At 40.8% G+C, this 27,816-nt stretch overlaps 2 protein-coding genes across 2 annotated transcripts in view; one reads left to right on the forward strand and one right to left on the reverse strand.

Annotated features, from left to right (window-relative positions):
- Positions 1-1,347: 1,347 nt before the first annotated feature.
- Positions 1,348-27,816, forward strand: part of NRG4 (neuregulin 4) — a 45,969-nt gene continuing 19,500 nt past the window's right edge. Inside the window, exons 1-3 of the mRNA XM_040343127.1 lie at positions 1,348-1,603; positions 15,617-15,683; positions 27,369-27,459. Of these exons, the coding sequence (XP_040199061.1) occupies positions 15,674-15,683; positions 27,369-27,459 (101 nt within the window). The 5' untranslated portion in view covers positions 1,348-1,603; positions 15,617-15,673. The remainder of the gene's footprint in view (positions 1,604-15,616; positions 15,684-27,368; positions 27,460-27,816) is intronic.
- FBXO22 (F-box protein 22) overlaps positions 4,116-27,816 on the reverse strand; it is an 84,993-nt gene continuing 61,292 nt past the window's right edge. Inside the window, exon 7 of the mRNA XM_040343125.1 lies at positions 4,116-4,367. Coding sequence (XP_040199059.1) covers positions 4,343-4,367 — 25 coding nt within the window. The 3' untranslated portion in view covers positions 4,116-4,342. The remainder of the gene's footprint in view (positions 4,368-27,816) is intronic.

Here is a 27,816-nt window from a genome sequence, read left to right on the forward strand (position 1 = left end):
TGAATAGGCAATGCATGGTTTTCATTGCTATCTGTCTCACTAAAAAAACATAAAAACACCTTTACATAGACGATCCCCCCTTCAGTCCATCATGAATGCCGCTGCAAGACTCATCCACCTTACCCACCATTCATTGTCCTCCACCCCTCTCTGCCAATCCCCCCACTGGCTCCCACTCACTCAACGAATAAAATTCAAAGTACTAACAATAATTTACAAAGCCATCCACAACTCGGCCCCAAGCAATATCACTAAGACCCCTTTCACACTGAGGTGTTTTTCAGGCGGTACAGCGCTAAAAATAGCGCTGCTATACCTACCGCCTGAAAAACTCCTGCACTGCTTACTCAATGTGAAAGCCCGAGGGCTTTCACACTGAGGCGAGGCGCTGGCGGGAGAGAAAAAAATCTCCTGCCAGCAGCATCTTTGGAGCGGTGAGAGGAGCGGCGTGTATACCACTCCTTCCCATTTAAAACAATGGGAAACCGCTGCAATACCGCCCGCAATGCGCCTCTGCAGAGGCGCATTGCAGGCGGTATTAACCCTTTATCGGCCGCTAGCGTGGGTTAATACCGCACCGCTGGAAGCCGAATCCCGCGGAAAATCCGACGGTAAAGCGCCACTATTTTTAGCGGCGCTATACCGCCACCGCGCCTCCCGCCCCAGTGTGAAAGGGGCCTTACCTAGTCCCAAAATACCAACCAAGCTGCTCTCTTCGGCCCTCCCAAGACCTCCTGCTCTCTAGCTCCCTTGTCACCTCCTCCCATGCTCGCCTCCAGGATTTCTCCCATCCTTTGGAACTCCCTACCCCAATCTTTTCGACTATCATCTAATCTTTCCATATTTAGACGATCCCTGAAAACTCTTCTCTTTAAAGAAGCCTATCCTGCTTCTAACTAACACTGTTTTACTTCCTCCATCAGCTCATCCCCCACAGCTATTACCTTTTGTATCAATTGACCCTCCCCTTTTAGATTGTAAGCTCTAATGAGCAGGGCCCTCTGATTCCTCTTGTACCAAATTGTTATGTAACTGTAATGTCTGCCTTTATTTTGTTAAGCGCTGAGCAAACTGTTGGCCCTATTTAAAACCTGTATAATAATAATAATAATAAAATGTACTAAATGACCCATGGCTGTGGTATTTATAATTGTTTCATGATCCTCTAGTTATAAAATAAAATATGGTTTGTCAAATAAACGATGCCAGTTCAAAATATATTCTTATAGCAGCCCCAGAGAATATTGTGCGCCTTTGCTAATAATATCGCGTATGAAATTATGCAATCAGCAGAATTCCAGTGATGCAACACAGCTTGAGGGAAGCGTAAGTGAGGATATAAAAAGCAGTGACAATGTGCCAGGACAAAGAGAAAAGAGAGCACAATGCAGTAATAGTAAACTGAACACCCAAACAAAAAAAAGTTTAAGAAGAGGTGGTGTAAAACGGTGAACAGGGAGAGACTCAGCCCAGGGGAGGAGCAGCTGTTTCTGGCTGCAGAAGCTCTATATCCAATCTAGTATTGCATGGGTTGGCACAGACATTGCACTGAGCAGTGACAGGCAAGAAGCTCTACTATATTTCCCGTACATGCGAGAATACTGTAAGTAACTAAACACACCAGCTGTATGTGTCAGTACTATATGCCTGAGGTTAGCAGTGTAATCCATGTGGATTAGATGAAATGTGGAAATGCTTAACAGTATTTATTCTTTGAGAGGGCCTGTATATAACTACAAGCTATGCTGTCTTTTTACATTGCTTTTATGCTATCTTATGATAACCTAGTCTTAAATGATTGTGCTGTTTATATTGATTTAGAATACATGTATTTGTATCTAACATTTTACCACTGGATATCTGTATTCTAGAATAGAAATCCTGTGTTTATCATTTTGTTCCTGGAATCTGGCAGAACGCAACTTTACTAGTTCATTTATAACATGTAGGAAATGTAAGTATGTATGACTGTACATGCTGCTGATATCTAAGCATCCTAACATATACAAGTATACAGGTTTAGGAGTCCGGACTGCACTCGACATGATTGTTCTGGATAACTGACCCCAAAGTGTTGAAGCCAAAGACAGCAAGGCAACTCACATTTTTAGATAAAGGTCAGTAGCGGCATTCTATATATGTCTGCAACCACCTGCAGAGAAAAACGGGCTGCCAGTGTGTGGGTACCATTAATCGTAATGGCACCCCCCACGCAGTGGAAACCGCAATGCACAGTGCGGTTTCCCTGCAGCTGCGTTTTCTAAAAAAGGTGCAGGCACCCTTTCCCTGTGTTTTTCAGTGGATACAGCAGCCTATTCAGATGAATGGGTTTCTGTGCACGAGGAAATGTAGCTGCGGGAAACCACATATATGTGAACCAAGCCTTATGCCACGTACACACGCTTGGAATTTACGACAACAAATGTTTGATGGGAACTTGTTGTCGGAAATTCCGACCGTGTGTAGGCTCCATTGGAATTTCCGACAACAAAAATTTGAGAGATCGTTCTCAAATTTTCCGATAACAAAATCCGTTCTCGTAAATTCCAATTGTGTGTAGCCAATTCCGACGCACACAATTCCACATATGCTCTGAATCAAGTACGAGACGAAAGCGCTCGGTCTGGTAAAACTAGCGTTCGTAATTGAGATAGCACATTTGTTATGCTGTAACGAACTGAAAAGCACTAGGCTGAAAAGTGTGAATCGTCTCTCACCAAACTTCTACTAACACAACTGGTATTGAACTACCCTTTATTAGTGCCGTCGTACGTGACCGCGTTATTGGCGTTCTGAATTTCCGACCACATTTGTGTGACCGTGTGTATGCAAGACAAGTTTGAGCCAACATCCGTCGGGAAAAAATCCACGGTTTTGTTTTTGGAATGTCCGATCGTCTGTACGCGGCATTAGAGTCAGTTCACTAAAATATATGTATGAGTTATGAGAACACCACTGCTTATTTTATCCTTTAAATTCAGTTCACAAATATAAATGCCATCAATCTTTACTTTTCCACAGGAAACATTTATATCTGTTCCCTAACTTCTCATAAATCATTATTTTATCTCAAGTTTTATGTTATCACCATTGTACACCTCATTTTATTTTACTCCCTATTATTACCACCCTGAAGCTGGTGTTATTTTAAAGTCCAATTCTACCCCTGTACAAAGAGTGTACATAAGGTAGGCATATTTGTTTTTACAAAAGATTATCTAACTCAGCCTTTTTCAACCAGGGTGCCCAGGCACCCTGGGGTGCCTTGAGGTTATTTAAGGGGCGCCTTGGCAAAATTCCTAAAAATTGCCCCAAAATTGTATACAAGCCGGCTTGTGGATGAAGGCTGCCTTTTGTTACACTAAGGCCGGGTACACACGGACAAACATGTATGGTGAAAGCGGTCCGTCGGACCGTTTTCACCATACATGTCTGCCAGAGGGCTTCTGTACGATGGTTGTACACACCATCGTACAGAAGTCCGCGCGTAAACAATACGCGGGGCGTGTCCGCGGTGTCGCCGCGTCGATGACGCGGTGTCGCCGCGACAATGACGCGGCGACGTGGGCGGCCCGCCTTTAAAATGCTTCCACGCATGCGTCGAAGTCATTCGACGCATGCGAGGCACGGCGGGCGGCTGGACATGTACGGTAGGTCTGTACTGACGACCGTACATGTCCGAGCGGGCTGAATTCCAGCGGGCTGTTTTAAAACAAGTCCAGGAATATTTGTCTGCTGGGAAAAGGCCCGGCGGGCAAATGTTTGCTGGAATTCGGCCCGCTCGCGCCCACACACGAGCAAACATGTCTGCTGAAACTGGCCTGCGGGCCAGTTTCAGCAGACATGTTTGCTCGTGAGTATGGGGCCTTAGTCACAGGTTTTCATAGTGCACCATTACAACTTCTAGCTGTCGGCGTCCTAACGACCAATGGCGTCATAAGTTGATAAGGAGGATGTCAGTTGCCTGCATAGCATCCTTGTTTGGCTCTCCCCTGCCCCTCTCCATCAGCGGTGGGGTCACATTAGCTGAGTGATGGGGAAATATTGGAATACTAGTCAGTACCAGTTTGCAAATGTGTATTTGCTTTGAAAGGATAAATCACCTCTAACGGGTGTTCTACTTGGACTTGTGGATGTTGCAGCATTATGTAAAACTATTGGAATCGTTTTTACATTTTAGAATGGGCTTCCTTGAGTCTGTCCATAATTCTTAAAGGATGCCTTGACGGAAAAAAGGTTTAGAAACACTGATCTGCTGGGATCTCCGGTCTGCTGGGATCTCTGGTTTGCTGGGATCTCCATCACACCTTGGATGTTTCTTTTCGTGTGTTTCAGCATATCTTCAGAGAAGGGTTTCTTCCTTGGGCCTAAATTTGGAGACAGAGAATTATACTGCACCATAACATATACCAGAAATCTAGAACTTTTCTTTTAAGGGGTGCTTACACATGTGCTACGTTTTCTGAATTGGCGTTTACAGTTGGTAAAATAACAATAAGATTTATAACAGTGTTAGTAGTGGTAAAATACCACTACATGCAGAGTAAGTTAAATAAAGCCTTTCATGCATTTAAATTTAAGAGGCATGAAGTAGATAAAGTGCGGTATTAAAGGGGTTGTAAAGGTTCGTTTTTTATTTTCTAAATAGGTTCCTTTAACCTCCCTGGCGGTACGATTATTTCAGAAAAAAGGTGCTGAAAGCGGTACCATTATTTGCAAGGACATTTGGCGTTTTATACTGTAGGCCTGTAATTCTTAGGAATAACTCACTTAAATCTGACCAAACAAGAGATTAGTAGGCATCCCGGGTATGACATTTTTTTAAAAACAAAATTATAAATTATAATATAATTAATAATTATAAATAATTATAACAAGTAATAATAAAATTATAATACAAATTATTCAATAATGTAATCAACTCAAAATCACAGAAATTTGCTCAGCTGCAGAATTGTTGCTGTCATTATTTTTTTTTTTATGACGAATTTCCCCACAAATCGCTATCGCACAATTCTGCAAGTGATTATAATTTATTATCGCTGTTTTCTAGCTGCTCTAAAACCATTTTTGACATAAAGGGACATTTTTGGTTGCTATGGACAATCTACAGTTTGCAGGCAGAAAGAACTGTTTTTATTATATAAAAGAACATGTAGGGCACTGGACAGACCACTAGGGACAAGGAGGGTGTGTATTTTTTACATACAGTACTGTAATCTATAAGATTACAGTATACTGTATGTATAGTGTTTGTTTACTTTTTTGAATTTGGCGCCGATCTCCGCCCCCGTGCGTCGTAACGTCGCAGGGAACGGAGATCGACGGCACACGGGGACACTGTGTGAATCGAGCGAGGTCCCGCTCGCTCACACAGTGCGGTGGCATCGCTGGATCCAGGAACAGGGTAAGCCAGCACGCGCTGCAGGCTCTGCATAGCTACCCCGAGCGTGACTCGGGGTTACCGATAATGGCACAAAAAATCCACCCCGAGTCACGCTCGGGAATACCGCCAGGAGGGTTAAGCTAGTGCATTGTCGGTTCACTTACCTTTTCCTTCAATTTCCCTTCTAAATGTTTTTTTTTCTTTGTCTGAATTTCGTGTGAATCACAGCGTCTCCCCGAAGGGATGTAGCCCCAAGGGAGGGGGCAAGCATACTGACTAACCCCCAGCCAGAACGGCTCGGATGATGGGGGCATCCTTACTGAGGAGGAACAGGAAGTGAGAAATTCAGACAAAGAAAAAAAACATTTAGAAAGGGAAATCGAAGGAAAAGGTTAAGTGAACCAACAATGCACTAGCTTAAAGCGGGAGTTCACCCTCGACGGTCGCATAGATTGCGTCACGAGTAGCCGAAAGAAGCCGAACGTCGGTGCGGCTCTATACGGCGCCTGCGCACCGACGTTCAAATACTTTCGGAAAATCGTGACGCGCTGTATGCGACCGTCGGAAGCCTGTCGGAAGCCTGTCAATCAAATAGGAACGCCCAGTCCCGCAGCCCATACCAGGAAGCGGCGGAGAAGATCTATCTCTAAAACGGTAAGTACTGCTTCAATTTAAAAAAAAACACCCGATTCCCCTTGACAAAATGAGCCTCAATCTAATGTTAAAAATTGAGTTTTTGGGTGAACCTCCACTTTAAAGGAACCTATTTGGAAAATAAAAAACAAACCTTTAAAACCCCTTTAAGTAAACCTTTAATTACCATGAGGGTTTCAGAAGGGCTGAAGCAGTACAATGAAGCAATGAAGACACCTTAACATGCCAGCACATATCTTTACATATCTCATTCAGTAATGGTGATAACATGAAGCCTAAACTGCAAAAAAAAATATTTTTACATAGGAGTCTCCAAAGCATTGCATTCATGTTCAGTGGATCATGGGTGCAATGCCAGGCTCCTGGGGACTCTTCCTCACAGCTCTATTTCTCTACAAAGGTACAGGCTTTCAGTTACTGAGCTGGATGAAGTATCATTAGACTATGAGTGCAGTAATCACTGTACTTGTGTTCCAACGAGAACTACAATCCATCTGCCGCAGTGGCAGAAGGGACTTGTGGGGGTGGGGGTCCATTTGAACCATGATACATCTTCCACCCTTAGCCTGCTCCCTCTCAGGTTTCTATTGGACAGTAAGGCTATCCATCACAGTGATGGTTCACTAGAAGCAACAAGAAATGAAGAGTCAACCTTTAACACTCAAGAAGTGATGACACTGGCTTATTATTGCAGCCCTAGATGTGGGGCAACAACCAGAATTGGAGGAGTCATGTAAAGTTACAGAAGGTGTGGTGTACTCCTGTAGCCAGTTCCACATATTAATGACACTGTAGAAATAGCCCAGACTGCCACACACCTTGCCCAGCCTGAAAAGTTAGAAGGTAAAAGCAGTCTGATCTCGATTCTTCCAGGCAATGCCTACTAACTACTTGGTCCGCGTGAGGTGTGCGGTGGCCGGGCTATTTATTTACATTTCTACAACGTGCTTTAGATCTAGATGAACCTCTCCCTAGGCTGCACCCTCACTAGCAAGCAGCATCCAACATATTGTCAGTCTGTGCAAGGGCCCCTAAGCATTGATCATAGGCATATTTATGATACAGATGGATTTCCTTTACAATAAAATCATTGCATTATTTTCGTGCACCAATATACGGGTGTCAGGGAATTCCTGTGAGACATCCGGCGTGCAGGCATGTGCATGGTATTTCCCATAGAATGGTAACCAGGTGTGCTCATGTGTGCACGCACATGTGGGAGTGCGTCCACGGTTACTGCTGGTGCCAGATGGCCTATTTACAGGATGCTCCTATTCATGCTCAGTGCTGTTCTTACTCATCTGACCCTGGATCCTGCTTGCTCTTCTGCCCACCAGTTCCTGACCTTGTCTTTACTCTTCTTGACGATGTTTCTGCCTATGCTTCTCTACCTCATTGCCCGCTTGCTGCTGACCCTGTGACCACCCTTCTGCTTCCAATTTGGCTCCATGTTGTGCCTACCCTGGCTGTCATCTACATCAGCTCCAATCATCGCAGCACTGCACGATCCTGTCGTAAGCTTGCTGGGAACTCTTACAATCCACAAGTCCAGAATCTGTGGTGTATGCAGAGTACCCATTTTACCTCCACTGGTCCATCCTGCATGGCTTCTGTTTCTGATCCGATGTCCTGTCAGACTATCCGAGCTTGCATCTCCTACTGCAAGTTCTACTACCAACACCTGCCGACACTCGTGTTCATCCTGTCCCTCTGCATCATCTGTTCCACTTTCATTGTGTACTGGGCTAGAGATACATAAGAGGGCAACCTCACCATTTCAGTCTCCTATTAGGTACGTGACAAAGGGCTTACAATGGGAAGGCAAAAGCAATTTGATGCTACTTAAAATTAGCTCATAAGCAGGTCAAAAGCATCTCAAAGTGATCTAAAATTCAAACTGAATACAGTGCCTTGAAAAAGTATTCTTACCCCTTGAAATTTTCCACATGTTGTCATGTTACAACCAAAAACGTAAAAAATAATTTATTGGGATTTAATGTGATAGAGTAGACCAACACAAAGTGGCATATAATTGTGAATTGGAAGGAAAATGATAAATGGTTTTCAAAATTGAACAATTCATCCACCCTCAGAACAATCACAAAGTTTTCAGAGAACTAGAGAGTGAGTGCTGTAATTGACACTTGAAAGTCAATAATACAGTAAAACCTTGTGGAAAATTTTAATGGGTATAAATACTTTTTCAAGGCACTGAATACCATAAAGCTGCATATGTCAGGGGCATAACTACAAATCATGGGGCCTGATAGCAAATTTTCCCTACTGTCATTGATCTTAGCATAAAGTTTGTCTATAAAAGCTACACAAGTTTTTAATAAGGAAGTTAAGAAAGCAGTAATTACTTGCTAGCTGCAATATCCAGTACCAGCCAAGCAGATTGTATTACAGTAATCAAATTGGTTAAAGGTGAAAGGTGATTGGCTGCTGTGCATTGCTGCCAGTTTACATCAAGAGTTGTGGCTAGGGAACAGTACCTGCAGCGTGAGTCTTCCCAGGACCACCATGGGAGGAGGTAGGCTCTGTGTGCTGTAAGGGGTTAGCTCGGTAGCGGGGTGTGTGATCCCCTGGATGGTTTCACTACACACTGAATTTATACAGACAGGCAGTCGAAGACGGTTGAAAACAAAGATTTTGTTTTTTTTTCTTCCATCTTGCTGGAAACAAGTGCAAGCATTCAAACAGCATAAACAAAATCAAACATAAAATAAACCCTGGCCACTTGGGGCGTCTACCTTCCACACAGGAACCTATCTATGGGGTCTGGCACAGCCTAGTGCTGGGCAGACACTGCTGGTCATACAGCAGGAATACAATAGTCTTTTGATTTTTATCACACAGAAAAATCAATCCTCTCCTCACCTCCTCAGAAGACTTTCAGTACCCTGCTCTCCATTCTCTCAGAAAGCCTCAGCATGCAGCAAATCAGTGGTAATCCTCTAGACTACTTATAGAGGCCTTAATTGCCTTATTCTAAACAGCTGAAGTCTTCCAACGCCCTTAGACCTTTTTCTGGCTATATTTGCAGCCGACGCCTAATAACAATTGGTGTATTGTCTAAACAAGGCAGAAATGTATGTCCCGTCTGTGACAACACCCACAGATTTACCTGACTTCCTGTCACAGTGCGCACCATAGGAGTGAGACGAAAGGGAAATCCATGGGTGCTGGTAGCTTAGTTCCTCTTTGAAATTCTGATAGTGTGCTTGGTGCCCAGGGACTGAAACAGTGTGCATTGTTATTGTGGAAGAGGTGAGGGAAAGCTTGAGACTGGTGTTCATAAAGGCTGAGAGTCCTGATAGCTGGGTGGACCAAAGAGGAGGTGCAGGGGAGATCAGCACCAGTGGTGCCGGAGCCAACAAACTACGAAAGATAAGAAATGTATGCTCTATCTTTACCATCTGCATGTCTATAATTTACTACAGTTCACATGACACCCTCTCTCCTTGATATGTGCTGATTTTAAATGCATGTCTCTTATGTTTATGGCTTTAAAGATCTCCTGAAACTTTGCTGACATTGGGGCTATATTATAATCCTTGTGAATACAGTAAAACCTTGGTTTGCGAGCATAATTAGTTCCAGAAACATGCTTGTAATCCAAAGCACTTGTATATAATTTTTGCAGGGTATAAAAGAGAAGAGAGGCACCTCTAAGTGCAGCAATAAGTTGCTAAATGTTGTACCTTTATTAAATATAACCATAGTGCTACACTTAGAGGCTCCTCTCTTATTTTTTTATACTCAGTTGTGACATGATGCTACTCTTATATCAAGACATCGCTTGTATATCAAGCTCAATTTTATTATAAACATTTTCTTGCCTTGCAAAACGTTCTCAAACCATTTACTCTCAAACCTAGGTTTTACTGTATTATTGACTTTCAAGTGTCAATTACAGCACTCACTCTCTAGTTCTCTGAAAACTTTGTGATTGTTCTGGGGGTGGATGAATTGTTCCAGTATTTACCATTCCCAGGTTAATCCACTCCCAGGTTAATCCACATGTAAATCATTGCAAAATTACAAGAAGGGAACACTAAGGCCTCGTACACACGATCAGATCATCCGATGAGAACGGTCCTATCGGTTAGGCGTCCATCGGTTCAATTTTAAAGCAAGTTCCTATTTTAACCGATGGGGCCCACACACGATCGGTTTGGTCAGATGAAAACGGTCCATCAGACCATTCTCATCGGATGGACCGATTGTGTGTACGCGGCCTTAGGCGTTAAAGTTGATGATGTGCAAAACAGATCAAGACTGGATAAAATTAAGCAAGGCTGCATTGCCAGAGTCCATGGCAGACAATAAACTAAGAAACTGGAGAAATTTGTCACTACCACAATGGTAGTGACAAATTTCCATTGGAAAAATGGAAATATCTATAATGAAGGACTGCACAAAATTGATCATCCAATGAAAAAATCTAGGACAGTGATCTTTAGCAGTAATAAATATTATTTCACGATTTCTCAGTGGTTAAAAATAGGAGACAGTTTGCTCCATTCTGTAAGTGTATGGGAGAAAGAACGGTTTACTTTGTTAAACTAATTTTCAAACTGGGCTATGATCTAGTGGTTTTTGGGACGAGCAGAGGATTGATTTAGGGGGATAGGAGATAAAATTTAGAGGTGTATTCTGGAATGTTGGTGGACTTCACTTCCGGATTAATCACAGCAAAAGCCGACCTGCAGGTGCCAGACACTGGGGGGCAGATCCACAGAGATCTGCACCCGCGCAGCGTATCAGAGATACGCTACGCCGCCGTACCTTACCTGGCTTTAGTTCGAATCCTTAAAGATTTTGCGCCGTAAGTTACGGCGGCGTAGTCTGTCTCTGGCGGCGTAACGGCGCGTAATTCAAATCGGCGATTAGGGGGCGTGTTTAATTTAAATTAAGCGTCCCTGCGCCAAATGAACTGCGCATGCGCCGTCCCTAAATTTCCCACCGTGCATTGCGCTAAATGACGTCGCAAGGACGTCATCTTTTTTAACATAGACGTGAATTACGTCCATCCCGATTCACGGACGACTTACGCAAAATTCTAAAAAAACGCGGGAACGACGGCCACACTTAACATGGCGTCTAACTATACGCTGCAAAACAGCAGCTTTAACTATACGCCGGAAAAAGCAGACTAGAGACGACGTAAGAGAATGCGACGGCCACGCGTACGTTCGTGGATAGTCGGAAATAGCTAATTTGCATACTCGACGCGGAAAACGACGAGAACTCCACTCAGCGGACGCCGAAGTATTGCATCTAAGATCGGAAGGCGTATGAAGCCATACGCCTGTCGGATCTAACCCAGAAGCCGTCGTATCTTGGTTTGAGGATTCAAACCAAAGATACGACATGGGAAATTTGAAAGTACGCCGGCTTATCAGTAGATACGCCGGCGTACTCTCTTTGTGGATCTGCCCCTGGATGTCCACCAGCACTCGCTGATCGTCAGGCAGACTCAGAATGGAGCTGTAATGTAAACAAGGCAGATCTCAGTTCTGACAGGGGTGAAGGGATGGATTTGTGTCCCTGCAAGGCAGGGAACAAAATACATTACTTCCCCTAGTAAAAGCAGCATATACAGTACACAAAAACACTGGCTAGGCACACAGTTAACCCTTTGATCACCCTAGATGTTTAATCCCTTCCTAGCCAGTGTCATTAGTATGGTAACAGTGCTTGTATGCACTGATCACTGTATCAGCGTCACTGGTTCCCATGTCAAAAGTATCAGTTAGTGTCCAATTGTCCACCGCAATATCGCAATGCTTCTATAAGTCGCTGATTGCTACCATTAATAGTTTAAAAAATAAATAAATAGAAATTCCATAAATATATACTATAGTTTGTAGACACTATAATGTTTGCTCAAACCAATCAATATACGCTTTTTGTTACCAAAAACATGTAGCAAAATACATATTGACCTAAATTTAAGAAGAAATTTTTTTTTTTTTTTTTTAATTGGATATGTTTAATAGCAGAAAGTAAAACATATATTTTTTTTTTTCAAAATTGACATTTTTTTTTGTTTATATAAAACTGCAGTGGTGATCAAATACCACGAAACGAAAGCTCTATTTGTGGGGAAAAAATACTTGTTATTTGGGTACAGCATTGCATGACTGTGCAATTGTCAGTTTAAGTAACACAGTGCCGTATTGCAAAAAATGGCCTGGTCATGAAGGGGGGTAAGTCTTCCGGAGGTCAAGTGGTTAACCTATAAAAAGACAAAGAATATTAGGTTATGCGTCAAAAGATACAGGCTGCATGGGTGTGTTTGCAAGAAACACATCTTCTTGGGCTGGAAGCCAGTGAGCTTAAGAACGGGTAGGAGAGATTTTCTTTTATACCTTCTCCTGGAGTAGCGACACTGCACAAAAGATGGGTATCAATTTAAACTGCAAAGATGATATAGACAAAAAAAAATTATACATTATTGCACATTTGACATAAAAAAATATTGAGAGATTACATTGTCTAATCGATATGCGCCTAATAAACTGAAATAAAAATGTTACCATCTGATCCAGAAGTAAAGGACTTTGGATAAGGGAAATCTAATCTTAGTGGGAGATTTTTACCAAAATTCAGTCCATTGAAAGAGACTTTAGGAAAAGGAAAGAGGTTCACTTAAAACAGAGACAACATCCAATAAAGATGAAGGCAGCATTTTTATTTTATTTTTTATTTAAAGTTTTCAGAATACAAAAAAGGAGCAGGTTGAAAAACAAAAAAGTAAAAATACAGGCACAAAAAAAACATACCATAAACTAAAAGGGCATGTTGGAAAAAAATAAATAAAAATTACATTAAAAAAAATATATACCATAAGATAAAATTGTGGGCCAATGTGTAAAACATATGTGAACAGAGGCATGTGGAAACAGAAAACAAAACACACAGTAATCAAAGAATGAGTATTGGCCTCATGCATAATTCTATAAAAGTGTCTGTAAGCCAGTGGGTGGTGGAGGTTGGCCCAGATAAGAATCATAAGAAACCAGCATCAGAGATATAGTAACATGAGAAAAGCAGGGAACCCCATCAGGTCCAAAGAATCTAGGTATTTGGGAAAAAAATAGGGGATTACAATGGGTTGAGGCTCACAGAGTGACGGCCAACCAGGGACAATCCCACTGACCCAGCTAACTAAGGAAGAGAGGCCATAATTTGCCCTCCAACTCCTCAGGGCCAGAGGAAATCAGAATACAGGAAAGGCCTCTTGCAGCTATGTCAACCGAGTAGCTAGCAGAAAAGGTGTAGTCAAACTAATAAAAACAGGTTTTGTAAAAATTGTTCTTCTCTATGATTAGCAGAAGCCAAAATCATTTCCAGTGTGCGAATTTCACGGATTTTGCAAAGAATCAGTGGCCTTAGCTGCATTTAGCAGGTTTAAGGTAAGAGAGCATTTGTATTGCTTGGATGACAGGGGAGCCAGGTATAACAGGTGAGCTGCAGGGTCATTACCCAGTCTTACATCAGTCAATTTATAGATTTACCTGAGACCAAAATGGTGCAACATCTAGCAGGTATACCACCAGGGGGTGGGACATCATCGAAGGAGGGAGAACATACCTAAGCTAGAGAATACCCGCAAGTGAAATAGCTAGAAAGAGTCAGCATTTATTACTTCTCTGCATGCACCAGTCCAAGGCTCGGGCGAGGTGTACTGCTCTATGATTTTTCAAGGGTGCATCATACTTTTAGATGGGATGACACTCTCAGACAGATATTTTTAGGATAAAAAATAAGTAGTGCCAGGTAGTAAGCACACAAGGACATGTAGATAATGTTCATTATAAAACAACTTATTGTCCAATGTGATTTTAAACAATTGAATTGCAGTCAGTAAAAAAAATGCTACTATAACGCACCTAAAATAGGAACCCTGAGTGTGACTTCAATGGAAGGTAAATCTTTGGTGCGCTTTTTTAAAAGCACACAAAAGATTCAGCATGTAGCATGCAGTGCAGTGTTGTGAAAAGTCTCATAGAATGTAAAGGCAAATAATTTAGCTTTTGTCCCACTGAAAAGGTGCGTTCCAGCATGGCAAAAGCGCATCAGTGTGAAAGGGCCCTAATACATGAAAAGAATACAGGATTTATGCCAATGTGCTCCTTGTTGAGAAATATAAGGCAGCTTCTGCCAGTAATTGAGTAATATTCTTGTTGTCTTAGTGGATGCTGAGTAATGCCGCGTACACACGGTTAACTGATGGAAAAATCCATCAGACCTTTCTCATCGGATTGACCGATCGTGTGTACAGGGCATAAGCCTTTGATAGGATTCAATAGGATCACAATATAGAGATGTTGTATTGATTTGGTTGCAAGGGTAACTACTTCCAATGTTTGGTGTTTCGGGTACGTACATGAGACTTCCTGATTCAAGAACGATAATCAATGGGCACATGGGAGAAAATATATTCTCTTATCTAACTCCAGTAATACTTAAAAATCATTCTTGAACTTCCAATGGGACCAAGTGCATGTAGCACTTGGTCCTGTTCTGACCTGTGGCCCCTGGTGCATTTTTATCTCTGTGTGCTGTAGCTCCACTTCAGGGTAAAACCCAATTTATGGGCATTTCTATAAGGAGGCTACAGCACAACACTAGCTACTTCTCTCGACTTACTAATATGAGTGAACAGAATGGCTTTAGCCTGGCTCTTTAAAAAGAATTGCATTAATCAGGACTTGGAGCAACAATTAGCTGAAGGGTCTCCTTATCCTTTAGTGCCCTGGAACAAGTAGATCACATTTTTTTTATAGATACCTAAAGGATCTGAAATCTATTCTGAAAAAAATAATCAAAATCAACATAAATGTGAGAACTTTGCCTATTAGAAAAAAAAAAAGGATCATACCAGAAATAATTTATAAAAAAGAAACTCGCTCTTGAAGTTTCTGGATGAAAAAAGTATCTTATCCGAGGTGCTTGGAGAAAATATTGGCATAACCAATAATTTATATCTCTCCTAGCTACAGGCAAATGATAGACTATGGATGGATTAGGAAAAATCTTCATATTAGGTGTATACAGTACGTATATGATTTAATAAATAATCTTAACCATCAAAAAGTAGGGAGGAAGATTGAAAGGTTCACCACCTCCATTCGTGGATCGTATTTTATTCATAGAAGCTGTAGTATGGCTTCTATGAATGGAGGAGCTGGGCAGTAGAGAAAGTATACCAGCCAATCAGATTTCATTTCAGTGTAATCTGATTGGTGAAAGGTAAAATATCATTGGCTGCTCTGAATTTCCGACCTTAACACATTGTAAGAAAGGGGGGGGGGGTATGTGCAAGTTGCACGAGTGACCGGTTTCCCGTGGTCTTGTAGGATGAGGTATGGATATATATTAATGGAGTAACATTTTACCATTGAAGTCTTCAAGATATTAGTTTTAAGTAAAAATTATCTTTACCTGTATCTCTCATCATCAAGTAAATGCATAATTACCGTATATTTTCTGTTCTGAATCATAGTTTAATTGCAAATTCTACAAACTTGGTAAGTACTTATTTCATTGTTTTGTATTTTCCAGATTCCGTTTTACAATAGATTGTGTTCACACCAAGACCAAGATTTCTGTCAGCATAATATGACAACAGGTACTTTCATTTTATTGTTTCATAGATAGGGTTGAGAATCTGTCTACCAGAAATGGGTGATTTGCTAATGCATATACTGTAAGTTTTATGCTGACCCATTAGACACGTGTTCAGTGGGAAAACAGTTGAAAATGATTTGTATATGAAGAGACCCCACAATCCTGGGTTAGTGTTGAAATGAATGAATTTTAATAATCCCAAAAATGTACCCATGATTTGTGTTATTTGATTGCACTTATATATACCGTACATATATATAATTTGTTTTCTACAGTGTGCATTTAAAACATTGACCATCTCTATGGAAAATGTTGAATTAAATGTGATGAAAAGGTTGGATTTGTTGGACATGTGGCTTGTTTTTAACTAATGTTATACTAGATTTCTTAACCTCCATGGTGGTATGATTATTTCAGATTTTATGTGCTGAAAGCGGTACAATTATTTTGCATGGAAATTTGGCGTTTTATATTGTAGGCCTGTAATTCTTAGGAATAACTCACTTAAATCTGACCAAACAGGAGTCTATTAGACATCCCGGGTATCGGGAAGGGGAAGCCGCTCAGGTGTGGATGTCTTCAAGTTAATCACTCCTCACAGAACCACAGGTGCAGCAATGCACATACAAGGCAAAAACAAAAGAAAAGATTCTTCTGGACAGCCGCACTCCGAATAAAAAATTGCATTTATTGTAAAATCCAAAATCCAAAACAGCACTACAAGTCACAGCACACCGGTAAAGCTGGCGTGTTTCACACTATACTAGTGTTTAATCATAGCTGTGCTGTGACTTGTAGTGTTGTTTTGGATTTTGGATTTTACAATAAAGGCACATTTTTATTCGGAGCGCGGCTGTCCAGAAGAATCTTTTCTTTTGTTTTAGACATCCCGGGTACGATAAAGTTGGAAACACAAAATCATAAATTATTATATAATAAATAACTATAAATAATTATAACAAATAATAATAATATCATTATAATAAAAAATATTCAATAATGTAATCAAATCAAAAACACTGAAATTTGCTCAGTTGCAGAATTGTCGCTGTCACATAAAGGGACACTTTTTGGTTGCTATGGACAATCTACAGTTTCCAGGCAGAAAGACAGTATTTATTATATAAACGTGCATGCAGGTCACTGGACAGACCACTAGGGACAAAGGGGGTGTGCAATTATTTTATACAGTACTGTAATCTGTAAGATTACAGTATACTGTATGTGTACTGTTTTTATTTTTTTTAATTTGGCGTCGATCTCCGCCCCGTGCATCGTAACGTCGCTGGGAACGGAGCTCGGCGACACTCGGGACACTGTGTGAATCGAGCGAGGAGACAGCTCACTCACACAGCGGGGAGACATTGCAGGATCCAGGGGACAAGGTAAGAAAACTCTGCCTGAATACTGCAATGCGATCCTGAGTCTGGCTCGGGGATACCGCTAATGGTACTGGATTTCCACCCCAAGCCAGACTCTGGATTATCGCCAGGGAGGTTAAGGTCACACACCTGCTGAAACAGACAATTAAAGTTTGTTTCAACTTTTTCACCCAAATTGGGATAACACCATCTTTATATTTGTTATGTTCTATTTGACTTAGCATAAAACATTTAGGAATTTTAGCTTACATTTTAGGTGTACTTTTTTTGGAACCTACCGCACTGAAAAATCCTTCTTAGGTCTCATTGTTAATGTGGGATAGTGTCATGTACCTGGTCAGAGGCCGGAGTGCTGAGAGGGCTCCCCTTGTGGCTGAGTGTAGGGCACCCCTGTGGTACAGAGAATGCAGTGCCCAAAGAAGCACGGGTTGCCAGCTGTAGTAGTCTGAAGAGCTCATCACCATATGGAAGCATAAACAAGCAGGGTGCACTGTAAGGCAGGTGTCCTTCAGCAGTCCCTGGCCTACTTGGCAGCGGGGCAAACAGGAAACATTACCAGAAGCCAGGCATGCATGGTAGATCAGTCAGGAGCAGAGGCAGATAGAAGGAACTGGATAGCAGCGGAGTCGGTTATACAAGCCAGCGTCATACACAGGTGAGCAGCGGAGTCAGTAGTACAAGCCAGGGGTCAGAGCCAGGAATGGAGGTACACAAACACGAGGGGGCTGACGATAATCCAGCAATCTCTGTGGAGCAAAGCAGCAGCCTTTTATAAGCAAGTGGGCACCAAAATCTATCATATTTTGCATGTGCCACTGCACAGGCGCGTGTGCCAATTTGCCATGCGTGCGCCAATGCCCATGGAGGTGCCCATGGAGGTGCACACTATGCGGTCAATTATTGGCAGTATTGCCAGTTCCTCCTTTGGTTGTTTTCATGACAGCTGGGGAAATGTGTGCCATAATCAACCCTGTCTGTACTGTGCTAGTTGTAAACTAGTTTCGGAACAATGTCTGTCCTAACAAAGGGTTATAGATTTAGAAGCTTGCCCTCTTCATTGTATGGTAAAGAGATGGGGCTCTTCCTGTGTGACTTTTTTAATAAACGTTTTTGATAAGTTTTTATTGCTCTCTATAACATTATAACAGTTGTCACCAAAAGAAGAGGTGATGAAAAAACGTTCCTTCTGTTGATAGTTGTCTAAAATGAGAATTTCCTTCACTTTGTATTGATATGCTCTCTCTTCATATTGTTAAAGAAACCTCCCAGACAAAACACAGACAGTAAAAACCTTCCATACGCTATCCAAAGCTAAGAATACATTTTTTCCCCCTATTGCCCTAAGACAGGGGTCTCAAACTGGCGGCCCTCCAGCTTTTGCCAAACTACAAGTCCCACGAGGCATTGCAAGGCTGACAGTTACAAGCATGTCTCCCTCAGGCAGTCATGATGGGACTTGTAGTTCCGCAACAGCTGGGGGGCCACCAGTTTGAGACCCCTGCCCTAAGATCATAAAGGGATGCTGGGGTTGCAGTATTTTATTTATTTTTTTAGAGTACTGGGACTGATCATTGTAACACTCTAACTAAGGCCGGCCATACACTGAGAGAACTTATTTCCTACAACCGCAGGTTGCAGAAAAGAAAATCACTTGATTCTCCTATTAACACAGTCAGTGTTAATGGAAGTGTCCCTCCCATGGAGTCATTGTGTGTTCCCCCCTGGGAGAATACAATGTGATTATTGCTACTAGCTATAGCAGCTGCTAATTATAATTGCAGGTATAACCCAGCATGCTGATTGTACCCAAGTGGATCGATGAATAAACTTACATTAAGCCTGCCCATACAGGGTTCAAATCTCAGCTGGTTCCTGGTGAACCCACTAAGATACATACCAGGTATGGTCTACCTAAGACAGATGCTTTCAGGAAATTCTGGGAAGGCCTACATCAATATCTACAAAGCAGAAAAGGGTAAAGATTTGTGGTTAGGTTTGCTGAGATCCTTGTAATGTTATATTGATTGTATTATACAAAACATAAAAAACTAAAAGGAACCATCATTTTTTACAAGCAGTCTCAGGCCCCGTACACACGACCGAACATGTCTGCTGAAACTGGTCCGCAGACCAGTTTCAGCGGACATGTTCGGTCGTCTGTACATCCGACCGGACAATTTTCCGGAGGATCGGACAGGTTTCCAGCGGACAAAGGTTTCTTAGCATGCTAAGAAACATGTCCGCTGGAAGCCTGTCCGTCGGACATGTTCGGTCGACTTACCGGACATGTCCGCTCGGCCAAAAGCCCTCGCATGCGTCGAAATGATTTGACGCATGCGTGGAAGCATTGACCTTCCAGGGTCGCGCACGACGCCGCGGCCACGTCACCGCGTATCCTGTCCGCAGGGATTTTGGTTTGATGGTGTGTACAACCATCAGACCAAAATTCGGCAGCGGACATGTCCGATGAAAACGGTCCGGCGGACCGTTTTCATCAGACAGTCCGTCCGTGTGTACGAGGCCTCACAGGAGAAAAATATCTCCTCCCCCTGAAATATATGGTATAGAGCCAAGTACGCATGTATTCTGTGACCAAAGTCTAAAGTAGCACATTGACAGCGTGACTAAACTTTGTGTATTAGTACTGCTTGGACCTTAGTAGAAGGGGGTATACCCCAACAGCTTTTTCTAAAAAATGTAATGTTAGTGCAAATAAAAAAGTATCATGGATAGCACTCAATTGTTTTGGTTGTCATGCCCAGGAAATTTCAGCAGGATTTAATGACAAGCATTTATCAAGATCTGCCCACGTATGGCAGCCCTTTATCCTATATTTCATGTAAACTGCTCCATTGTAAAGTGGCAAGTAATTACGTCAGAATTGGTACAAATAAATCCTAGGCACACCCTATCTTAGTGCCCACTGGTTCATTTGAATAACATGATGTAACCTTTAACCGATATTACCTTGATATGTTACACAAGTTCATGCATGGTCATGTTGTAACAGGAAACCCTATGCAAAATTAGCAAATTATATCTGAAGGTAAATTTCCATATTGTGATGAAGTGTCAGCATGTTGCAACAAGAGAACACAGAAAGCGTCCAGGTTGTAGGAGTTACTCAAAGCTCATAATTTGTTTTCACAAGTGCTGTTAGCTTTTCATTTATTTAATGATCAGCAGAGCTCATATTTTATAAGTTAAAGTTTAATAAGCTAAAGGACCACTTTAACAAAAAACGTATTTGGTAACTGTATGTAGTTAATACCTAAAAGCTAGTATTCAGTATTGTGTTATGGTGTTTTATACTACAACTATAAAATACTATAAAATACATTTAAGTGTGGATACAAGATCAGTTTAGTTGGTCTGCTCCTTACAAAAAAGTCTAACAATCTGCAACAAAGGCATTATGTTATCTTTTTTTTCTTAACTAATTTCCTGCTAACTGCTACCAACTACTCCTGATATAACCTGCCTCAATGGACTTGGGTAAGCTTTTCCCTAAGCAATGACTGCGACCATCCACTGAGAGGACACAAATATTCTCCATATACTTGATGACAGGTTGCTTACTATTTGCAATTTTTGTTTACTGCAACCTACACAGTAACTATTACCATTCTACAGTGCCTTGAAAAAAATATTCATACCCCCTGAAAGTTCCCACATTTTGTCATGTTACAACACAATGTAAATGTATTTTATTGGGATTTTATGGGATAGACCAACACAAAGTGGCACATAATTGTGAAGAGAAAGGTAAATGATAAATGTTTTTTGTTTTCTTTTACAAATAAATATCTGAAAAGTGTGGCGTGCATCTGTATTTAGCCCCCCTGAGTCAATACTTTGTAGAACCACCCTTCGCTGAAATTACAGATGCAACTCTTTTTGTGTATGTCTCTACCAGCTTTGCACATCTAGAGCAGTGTTTCTCAACTCCAGTCCTCAACAGGCCATTTTTTCAGGATTTCCCTCAGATGAAATGGCTGTGGTATTTATTAAGGCAGTGAAACTGATCAAATCACATGTGCAAAATAATGGAAAGCCTGAAAACATTACCTGTTGGGGCGCCTTGAGGACTGGAGTTGAGAAACACTGATCTAGAGAGTGACATTTTTGTCCATTAAGCTCTGTCAGATTGGATGAAGAGTGTCTGTGAACAGCAATTTTCAAGTCTTGCCACAGATTCTCAATTGGGCTTTGACTGGGCCATTCTAACACATGAATACAGTGGGTTCGAAAGTTTGGGCACCCCAGGTAAAAAAAAAATATTAAATGTGCATAACGAAGCCAAGGAAAGATGGAAAAATCTCCAAAAGGCATCAAATTACAGATTAGTCATTCTTATAACATGTCAAAAAAAGATTTTATTTCAATCATTTACACTTTCAAAATTACAGAAAACAAAAAAAATGGCGTCTGCAAATATTTGGGCACCCTACAGAATTTATAGCATGCACTGCCCCCTTTGCAAAGCGGAGACCTGCCAGTGTCATGGATTGTTCTCAATCATCGTCTGGGAAGACCAGGTGATGTCAATCTCAAAGGTTTTAAATGCCCAGACTCATCTGACCTTTCCCAACAATCAGCACCATGGGTTCTTCTAAGCAGTTGCCTAGAAGACTGAAACTGAAAATAGTTGACGCTCACAAAGCTGGAGAAGGCTATAAGAAGATAGCAAAGCGTTTTCAGATGTCAATATCCTCTGTTCGGAATGTAATTAGGAAATGGCAGTCATCAGGAACAGTGGAAGTTAAAGCAAGATCTGGAAGACCAAGAAAAATATCAGACAGAACAGCTCGCAGGATTGTGAGAAAAGCAATTCAAAACCCACGTTTGACTGCACGATCCCTCCAGAAAGATCTGGCAGACACTGGAGTTGTGGTACACTATTCCACTATAAAGAGATACTTGCACAAATATGGTCTTCATGGAAGAGTCATCAGAAGAAAACCTCTTCTACGTCCTCACCACAAAAATCAGGGTTTGAACTTTGCAAATGAACATATAGACAAGCCTGATGCATTTTGGAAACAAGTTCTGTGGACCGATGAGGTTAAAATAGAACTTTTTGGCCGGAATGAGCAAAGGTACGTTTGGAGAAGAAAGGGCACAGAATTTAATGAAAAGAACCTCTGTCCAACTGTTAAGCATGGGGGTGGATCAATCATGCCTTGGGGTTGTATTGCAGCCAGTGGCACAGGGAACATTTCACGAGAAGAAGGAAAATGGATTTAATAACATTTCAGCAAATTTTGGATGGTAACTTGATGCCATCTGTGAAAAAGCTGAAGTTAGAGAGGATGGCTTCTACAAATGGATAATGATCCTAAGGCACATTAAGAGGCGTAAACTGAAGGTTTTGCCATGGCCTTCACAATCTCCTGACCTCAACATAATTGAAAATCTATGGATAGACCTTTAAGGAGCAGTGCGTGACAGACAGCTCAGAAATCTCAAAGAACTGGAAGATTTTTGTAAGGAAGAATGGGCAAAGATACCTCAAACAAGAATTGAAAGACTCTTGGCTGGCTACAAAAAGCGTTTACAAGCTGTGATACTTGCCAAAGGAGGCAGTACAAGATATTAACTCTGCAGGGTGCCCAAACTTTTGCAGACGCCATTTTTTGTTTTCTGTAATTTTGAAAGTGTATATGATGGAAATAAAATCTAACTTTTTTGACATATAAGAATGTGTAATCTGATGCCTTTTGGAGATTTTTCCATCTTTCCTTGGCTTCATAATGCACATTAATACAAATTTTTACCTGGGGTGCCCAAAATTTCAATCCCCACTGTATGCTTTGATCTAAACCATTCCATTGTAGCTCTGGCTGTATTAAAATAAGTATCAAATCCTGGAACTAAAATAGTCCAAATGATAAAACAGCGCTGAAATTGGAAAAATGTAAAGTATTTGAATGATGACGTTGCAACAATAATTTCTAAAGTGATGAGTGCTTCTAAAAATTTGATCAGTGATGCATCCTACACCTGCTCCCATTCTTCACCACAAATGAGGCACTCTCCCCTCCAGGGTACAAACTCACCAGAAAGATGAATAATATGGGCCTTATGCAATGTTAAGAACTCTCACTCTCACATCTGTCACCAGTAGCGGGGGGCAGCATGGGTTAAACTCTGTATATATTCATATAAAACACAAGAAAGCACTAAATAATGTAATTCCATTTTAATGAGTAAAATGAAACCCATAGTAAGGAATGTATTCACCGCCAACATCCGGTCCAAAGAAGCGCCTGTGTTGCTGTATGCAGCGTTAGAATGTTCCTTCCTGGTTTGGGCCAGCTAGCAGTGGAGCACATTCGTCACTTCCAGTTACAGACACGCCATTGTAGACACGCCCTGACCGGTTTTGTCACTTGACGACTTCAACAGAGGGTGCTCCCTCCATCTTCCCATCAACTCTGACCATCCTCCCTGTCGCTGCTGAAGAAAAGCATCCCCACAACATGATGCTGCCACCACAATGTTTTACAATGGGGATAGTGTGTTCAGGGTGATGGGCAGTTTTCCGCCACACATAGCGTTTTACTTTTAGGCCAAAAAGTTCAATTTTGGCCTCATCTGACCAGAGCACCTTCTTCCACATGTTTGCTGTGACCCCCACATGGCTTTCTTTTAACAATGGCTTCCTTCTTGCCACTCTTCCATAAAGGCCAGATTTGTGGAGGACATGACGAATAATTGTCCTGTGGACAGATTCTCCTATCTGAGCTGTGGATCTCTGCAGCTCCTTCAGAGTTACCATGGGCCTCTTGGCTGCTTCTCTGATTAATGCTCTCCTTTCCTGGCCTGTCAGTTTAGGTGGTCGGCCATGTCTTGGTAGGTTTGCAGTTGAGCCATACTCTTTCCATTTTCGGATGATGGATCGAACAGTGCTCCGTGAGATGTTCAAAAGCTTGGGATATTTTTTTATAACCCAACTTTCTTTAAACATCTCTACAACTTTATCTCTGACCTGTCTGGTGTGTTCCTTGTCCTTCATGATGCTGTTTGTTCAATAAGGTTCTCTAACAACTCTCAGAGGGCTTCACAGAATAGCTGTATTTATTAGATTAATTTACACACAGGTGGACTATATTTACTAATTAGGTGACTTCTGAAGGCAATTGGTTCGACTAGATTTTAGTTAGGGGTATCAGAGTAAAGGGGGCTAAATACAAATGCATGTCACACTTTTCAGATATTTGATTGTAAAAAAAAAAGTTAAAACCATTTATCATTTTCCTTCAACATCACAATTATCTGCCACTTTGTGTTGCTCTATCACATAAAATCCCAATAAAATACATTTACGTTTTTGGATGTGACATGACAAAATGTAGAAACTTTCAAGGGGTATGCATACTTTTTCAAGGCAATGTATCTCTTTTCCTATTAGTGGTTGTAAAAAAACAAAGAAATTACACGTAAGATGGCTCGGCCACCTTTCTTTTTGTCTACTTTTTTTGCCTAAACAACAAACACACAGAAGCTTCAAGAACTACATACAATATATATCTATATATATATATAAAACTCAACGTGTGTGTGTATGTATGTTCCAGCATCACGTCCAAACGGCTAAAGATATTAACATGAAATTTGGCTCACATGTTACTTATATGTCAGCAACAAACATAGGATAGGTGGTTTAACCCTTACCCACCCCCATTTGCCATGGTCGGGGTTTTCCTTTAATGTCCCATTCAACTCTATGGGAAATACATGTTACTTCATAACTTCCAAACGGCTGTAGATATTTCGATAACACTTGGTCACATGTTACTTATATGTCCACTTAAACTATAGGATAGTTAATTTATCCCTTAACTACCCCCATTTGTGAGGGTCGGGGTTTTTGTTTAAAGTCCCATGCAAATCAATGGGAAATGTATGTTCCCACATAACTTCTGTACGCCTGGAGATATTTCAAGAATACCTGGTACACATATTACTTATATGCCAAATAAAAATATATGACAGTTAAATTAACCCTTACCTACACCCTTATATAAAAGATGGGTATATTTATATTACTATGATTTTCCTCCCCAAAAGGTTAAGATAGGAAGACCGGGCAACGCCGGGTATTCAGCTAGTAGGATATAAAACAGAAATGTTTTGGTTTTGCAACATTTGAGATCCATGATAGTTCCAGCAAGGCAAGAGATTTTTGTGTCAGATATGGTAATATATTAATAGTGCATTGATTGATTGTACTTGTTGGCTGGCATTTTTCTTTAAAATTAGCGTGATCCTTCAATTTCTCATTAGATATTGTGAGAAATAGGTCATTTTAAACATGCAAAACAGTATGAATTTATAGTTTCCTATTCTATTTGGCCATAGAGGGTGGAGATGAAACTGAGAAATGTCCCATGCAGATACGTTCAGGGTCGAGAGTCAAATATTCTTTATCTCTAAGTGAAGTGTTATTCCAGCCTTTAAGCTAGAGTATGCAGATATCTTAATCAAGTAGCCTGTAAACTCTAAGTTCATTTGAGTACCACAATAAGAGGAGGTTAAAGACTCGTTATCAGGTGAGATAATAGATTTACTCTACAGCCCTGATTCCAAAAAGCTGGGAAACTGTGTAAAATATACATAAAACAGAATGAAATGATTTGCAAATTTCATAAACACATATTTTATTCACAATACAAAATCGAAATTATATCAAATGTTTAAAGAAAAAAATAAGGTATTTTTGAAATTGATGGGAGCAACATATCTCAAACAATTTGGGACAGGGCAACAACAAGCTGTCAAAGTAAGTGGTACTAACAAGGAAGAGCTGTAAGAAAAATGTTCAACCAATTAGGTTAATTGGTAACAGGTCAGTAACATGATTGGGTATAAAAAGGGCATCTTAGAGAGTCAGAGTGTCTTAGAAGTAAATATAGGCAGAGTTTCACCAATCTGTTAAAAAGCTGTATCTAAAATTTTCGGACAATTTCAGAATAATGTTCCTCAATGTAAAATTGCAAAGACTTCAAAAATATCATCATCCACAGTACATAATATCATTAAAAGATTCCAAGAACCTAGAGAAATCTCTGTGCAAGTGCCGCGGCCAAAACACAGTATTTGATGCTTGTGATCTTAGGGCCCTCAGACAGTACTGCATTAAAAACAGGCATCATTCTGTGAAAGACGTTACTGCATGGGTTTAGAAATAGTTCCAAAAATCACTGTTCGTGAACAGTTTGCCGTACTATCCAAAAACGCAAGGTAAAGCTTCATCATGCAAAGAAGAAGCCATACCTGAACATGATTCAGAAAAGCTGCCGTCTTCTCTGGGCCAAAGCTCATTTAAAATGGTCTGTTGCAAAGTCAAAAACTGTTCTGTGGTCAGACAAATAGAAATCTGACGTTCTTTTTGGCAACCATGGTTCATCCTCCAGAGTTTTGTTAAAAGAAGAGTGGATGCTGCACCACAGTAAACATGGCCCCCTTGCACCTTTTTTGGAACTGGGGTTGTACTTTGCAAGCTTTTTGTTGCTCTGTTCCAACTTTTTTGAGTTGTGTTACTGCCATCAATTTCAAAATTACCTTATTTTTTTTCTTAAAATGTTATACTTTATCAGTTTAAACATTTGATGTTTTCTATTTTTTATTGTGAATACAATTTGGGTTTATGAGATTTGCAAACTACAAGGCACAATATGTTGTTTAGGCCAAAAGACGGTAGTAAAAAAGTGGGCTAGTTAACATCATATAATGATTGATGAATGGAAGAGTTACATATCCCTAGCTATTCAGGAAATGTTTTGCTCTTGTGAATTTAAAAATGTAGATATCTGACAGATAGGGAGGTTCCCAAGGCAGTTTATTTACAACATTAGAAACCTTTGAGATTGTAGACATTTACTGAGCAGATTATGCAGCAAGGGGAAAGACTTGATACAAGTATAAATGTTTTCTATCAGCCTGAAGCCTAATTTGTAAATCTCACTTCAGTGGTCAGAAATAATGTAGTGCCTGTTTAGAATCAGGCGTATTTTGAAAACCTCACAAGTAAGTAACATATTCATGTATTAAAGCAACGCCCTAACAGTTTTAACTGGGTAGGTTAATATTATGCTCACAAGTACTAAAATGTTTCCTTTCGGAAATGCGTTGCTGGCTAAAGTTCGGCCTAATTAATGGAGACATTGTGAAAAGATAAATTGGAGACAGGAAGAGGTGGACTTTCATGCGTAAAATGTGGTTATAAATAAACAAGAGGAGTCTTACAGCATTCTGAGTGTGACTGATGGTGATCACATGATTTACACCTTGCATTTCAGGTCATGGAGTACCCTGTGCAGAGAAAGAACAGAAGGGTTTCTGTATGAATGGAGGCATATGTTATAGCATAGGACCTAACCAACTGTGCAAGTGAGTAACTGTGTGTCTGTATAAGCTAAACCAGACAGAAACGAATAACATATCAGATATATTAAGAATTTGTGGAATTGGGAAGTGATTGGTTATAGGTTATAATGACTGCAGATCATCATTATTCCTTTATCTCTGAACAGCAATCCTGTAATTATATATTAACCACTTAAGCCCCGGACCAATACGCTGTCTAAAGACCAGAGGTGTTTTTACAATTTGGCAATGCGCTGCTTTAACTGGTAATTGCGCGGTCATGCAATGTTGTACCGAAACGAAACTTGCGTCCTTTTCTTCCCACAAATAGAGCTTTATTTTGATGGTATTTGATCGCCTCTGCGATTTTTATTTTTTGCG

This window comes from Rana temporaria, chromosome 3 (genome assembly GCF_905171775.1).
Source record: "Rana temporaria chromosome 3, aRanTem1.1, whole genome shotgun sequence".
In the NCBI taxonomy this organism is placed as follows: domain Eukaryota; kingdom Metazoa; phylum Chordata; class Amphibia; order Anura; family Ranidae; genus Rana; species Rana temporaria.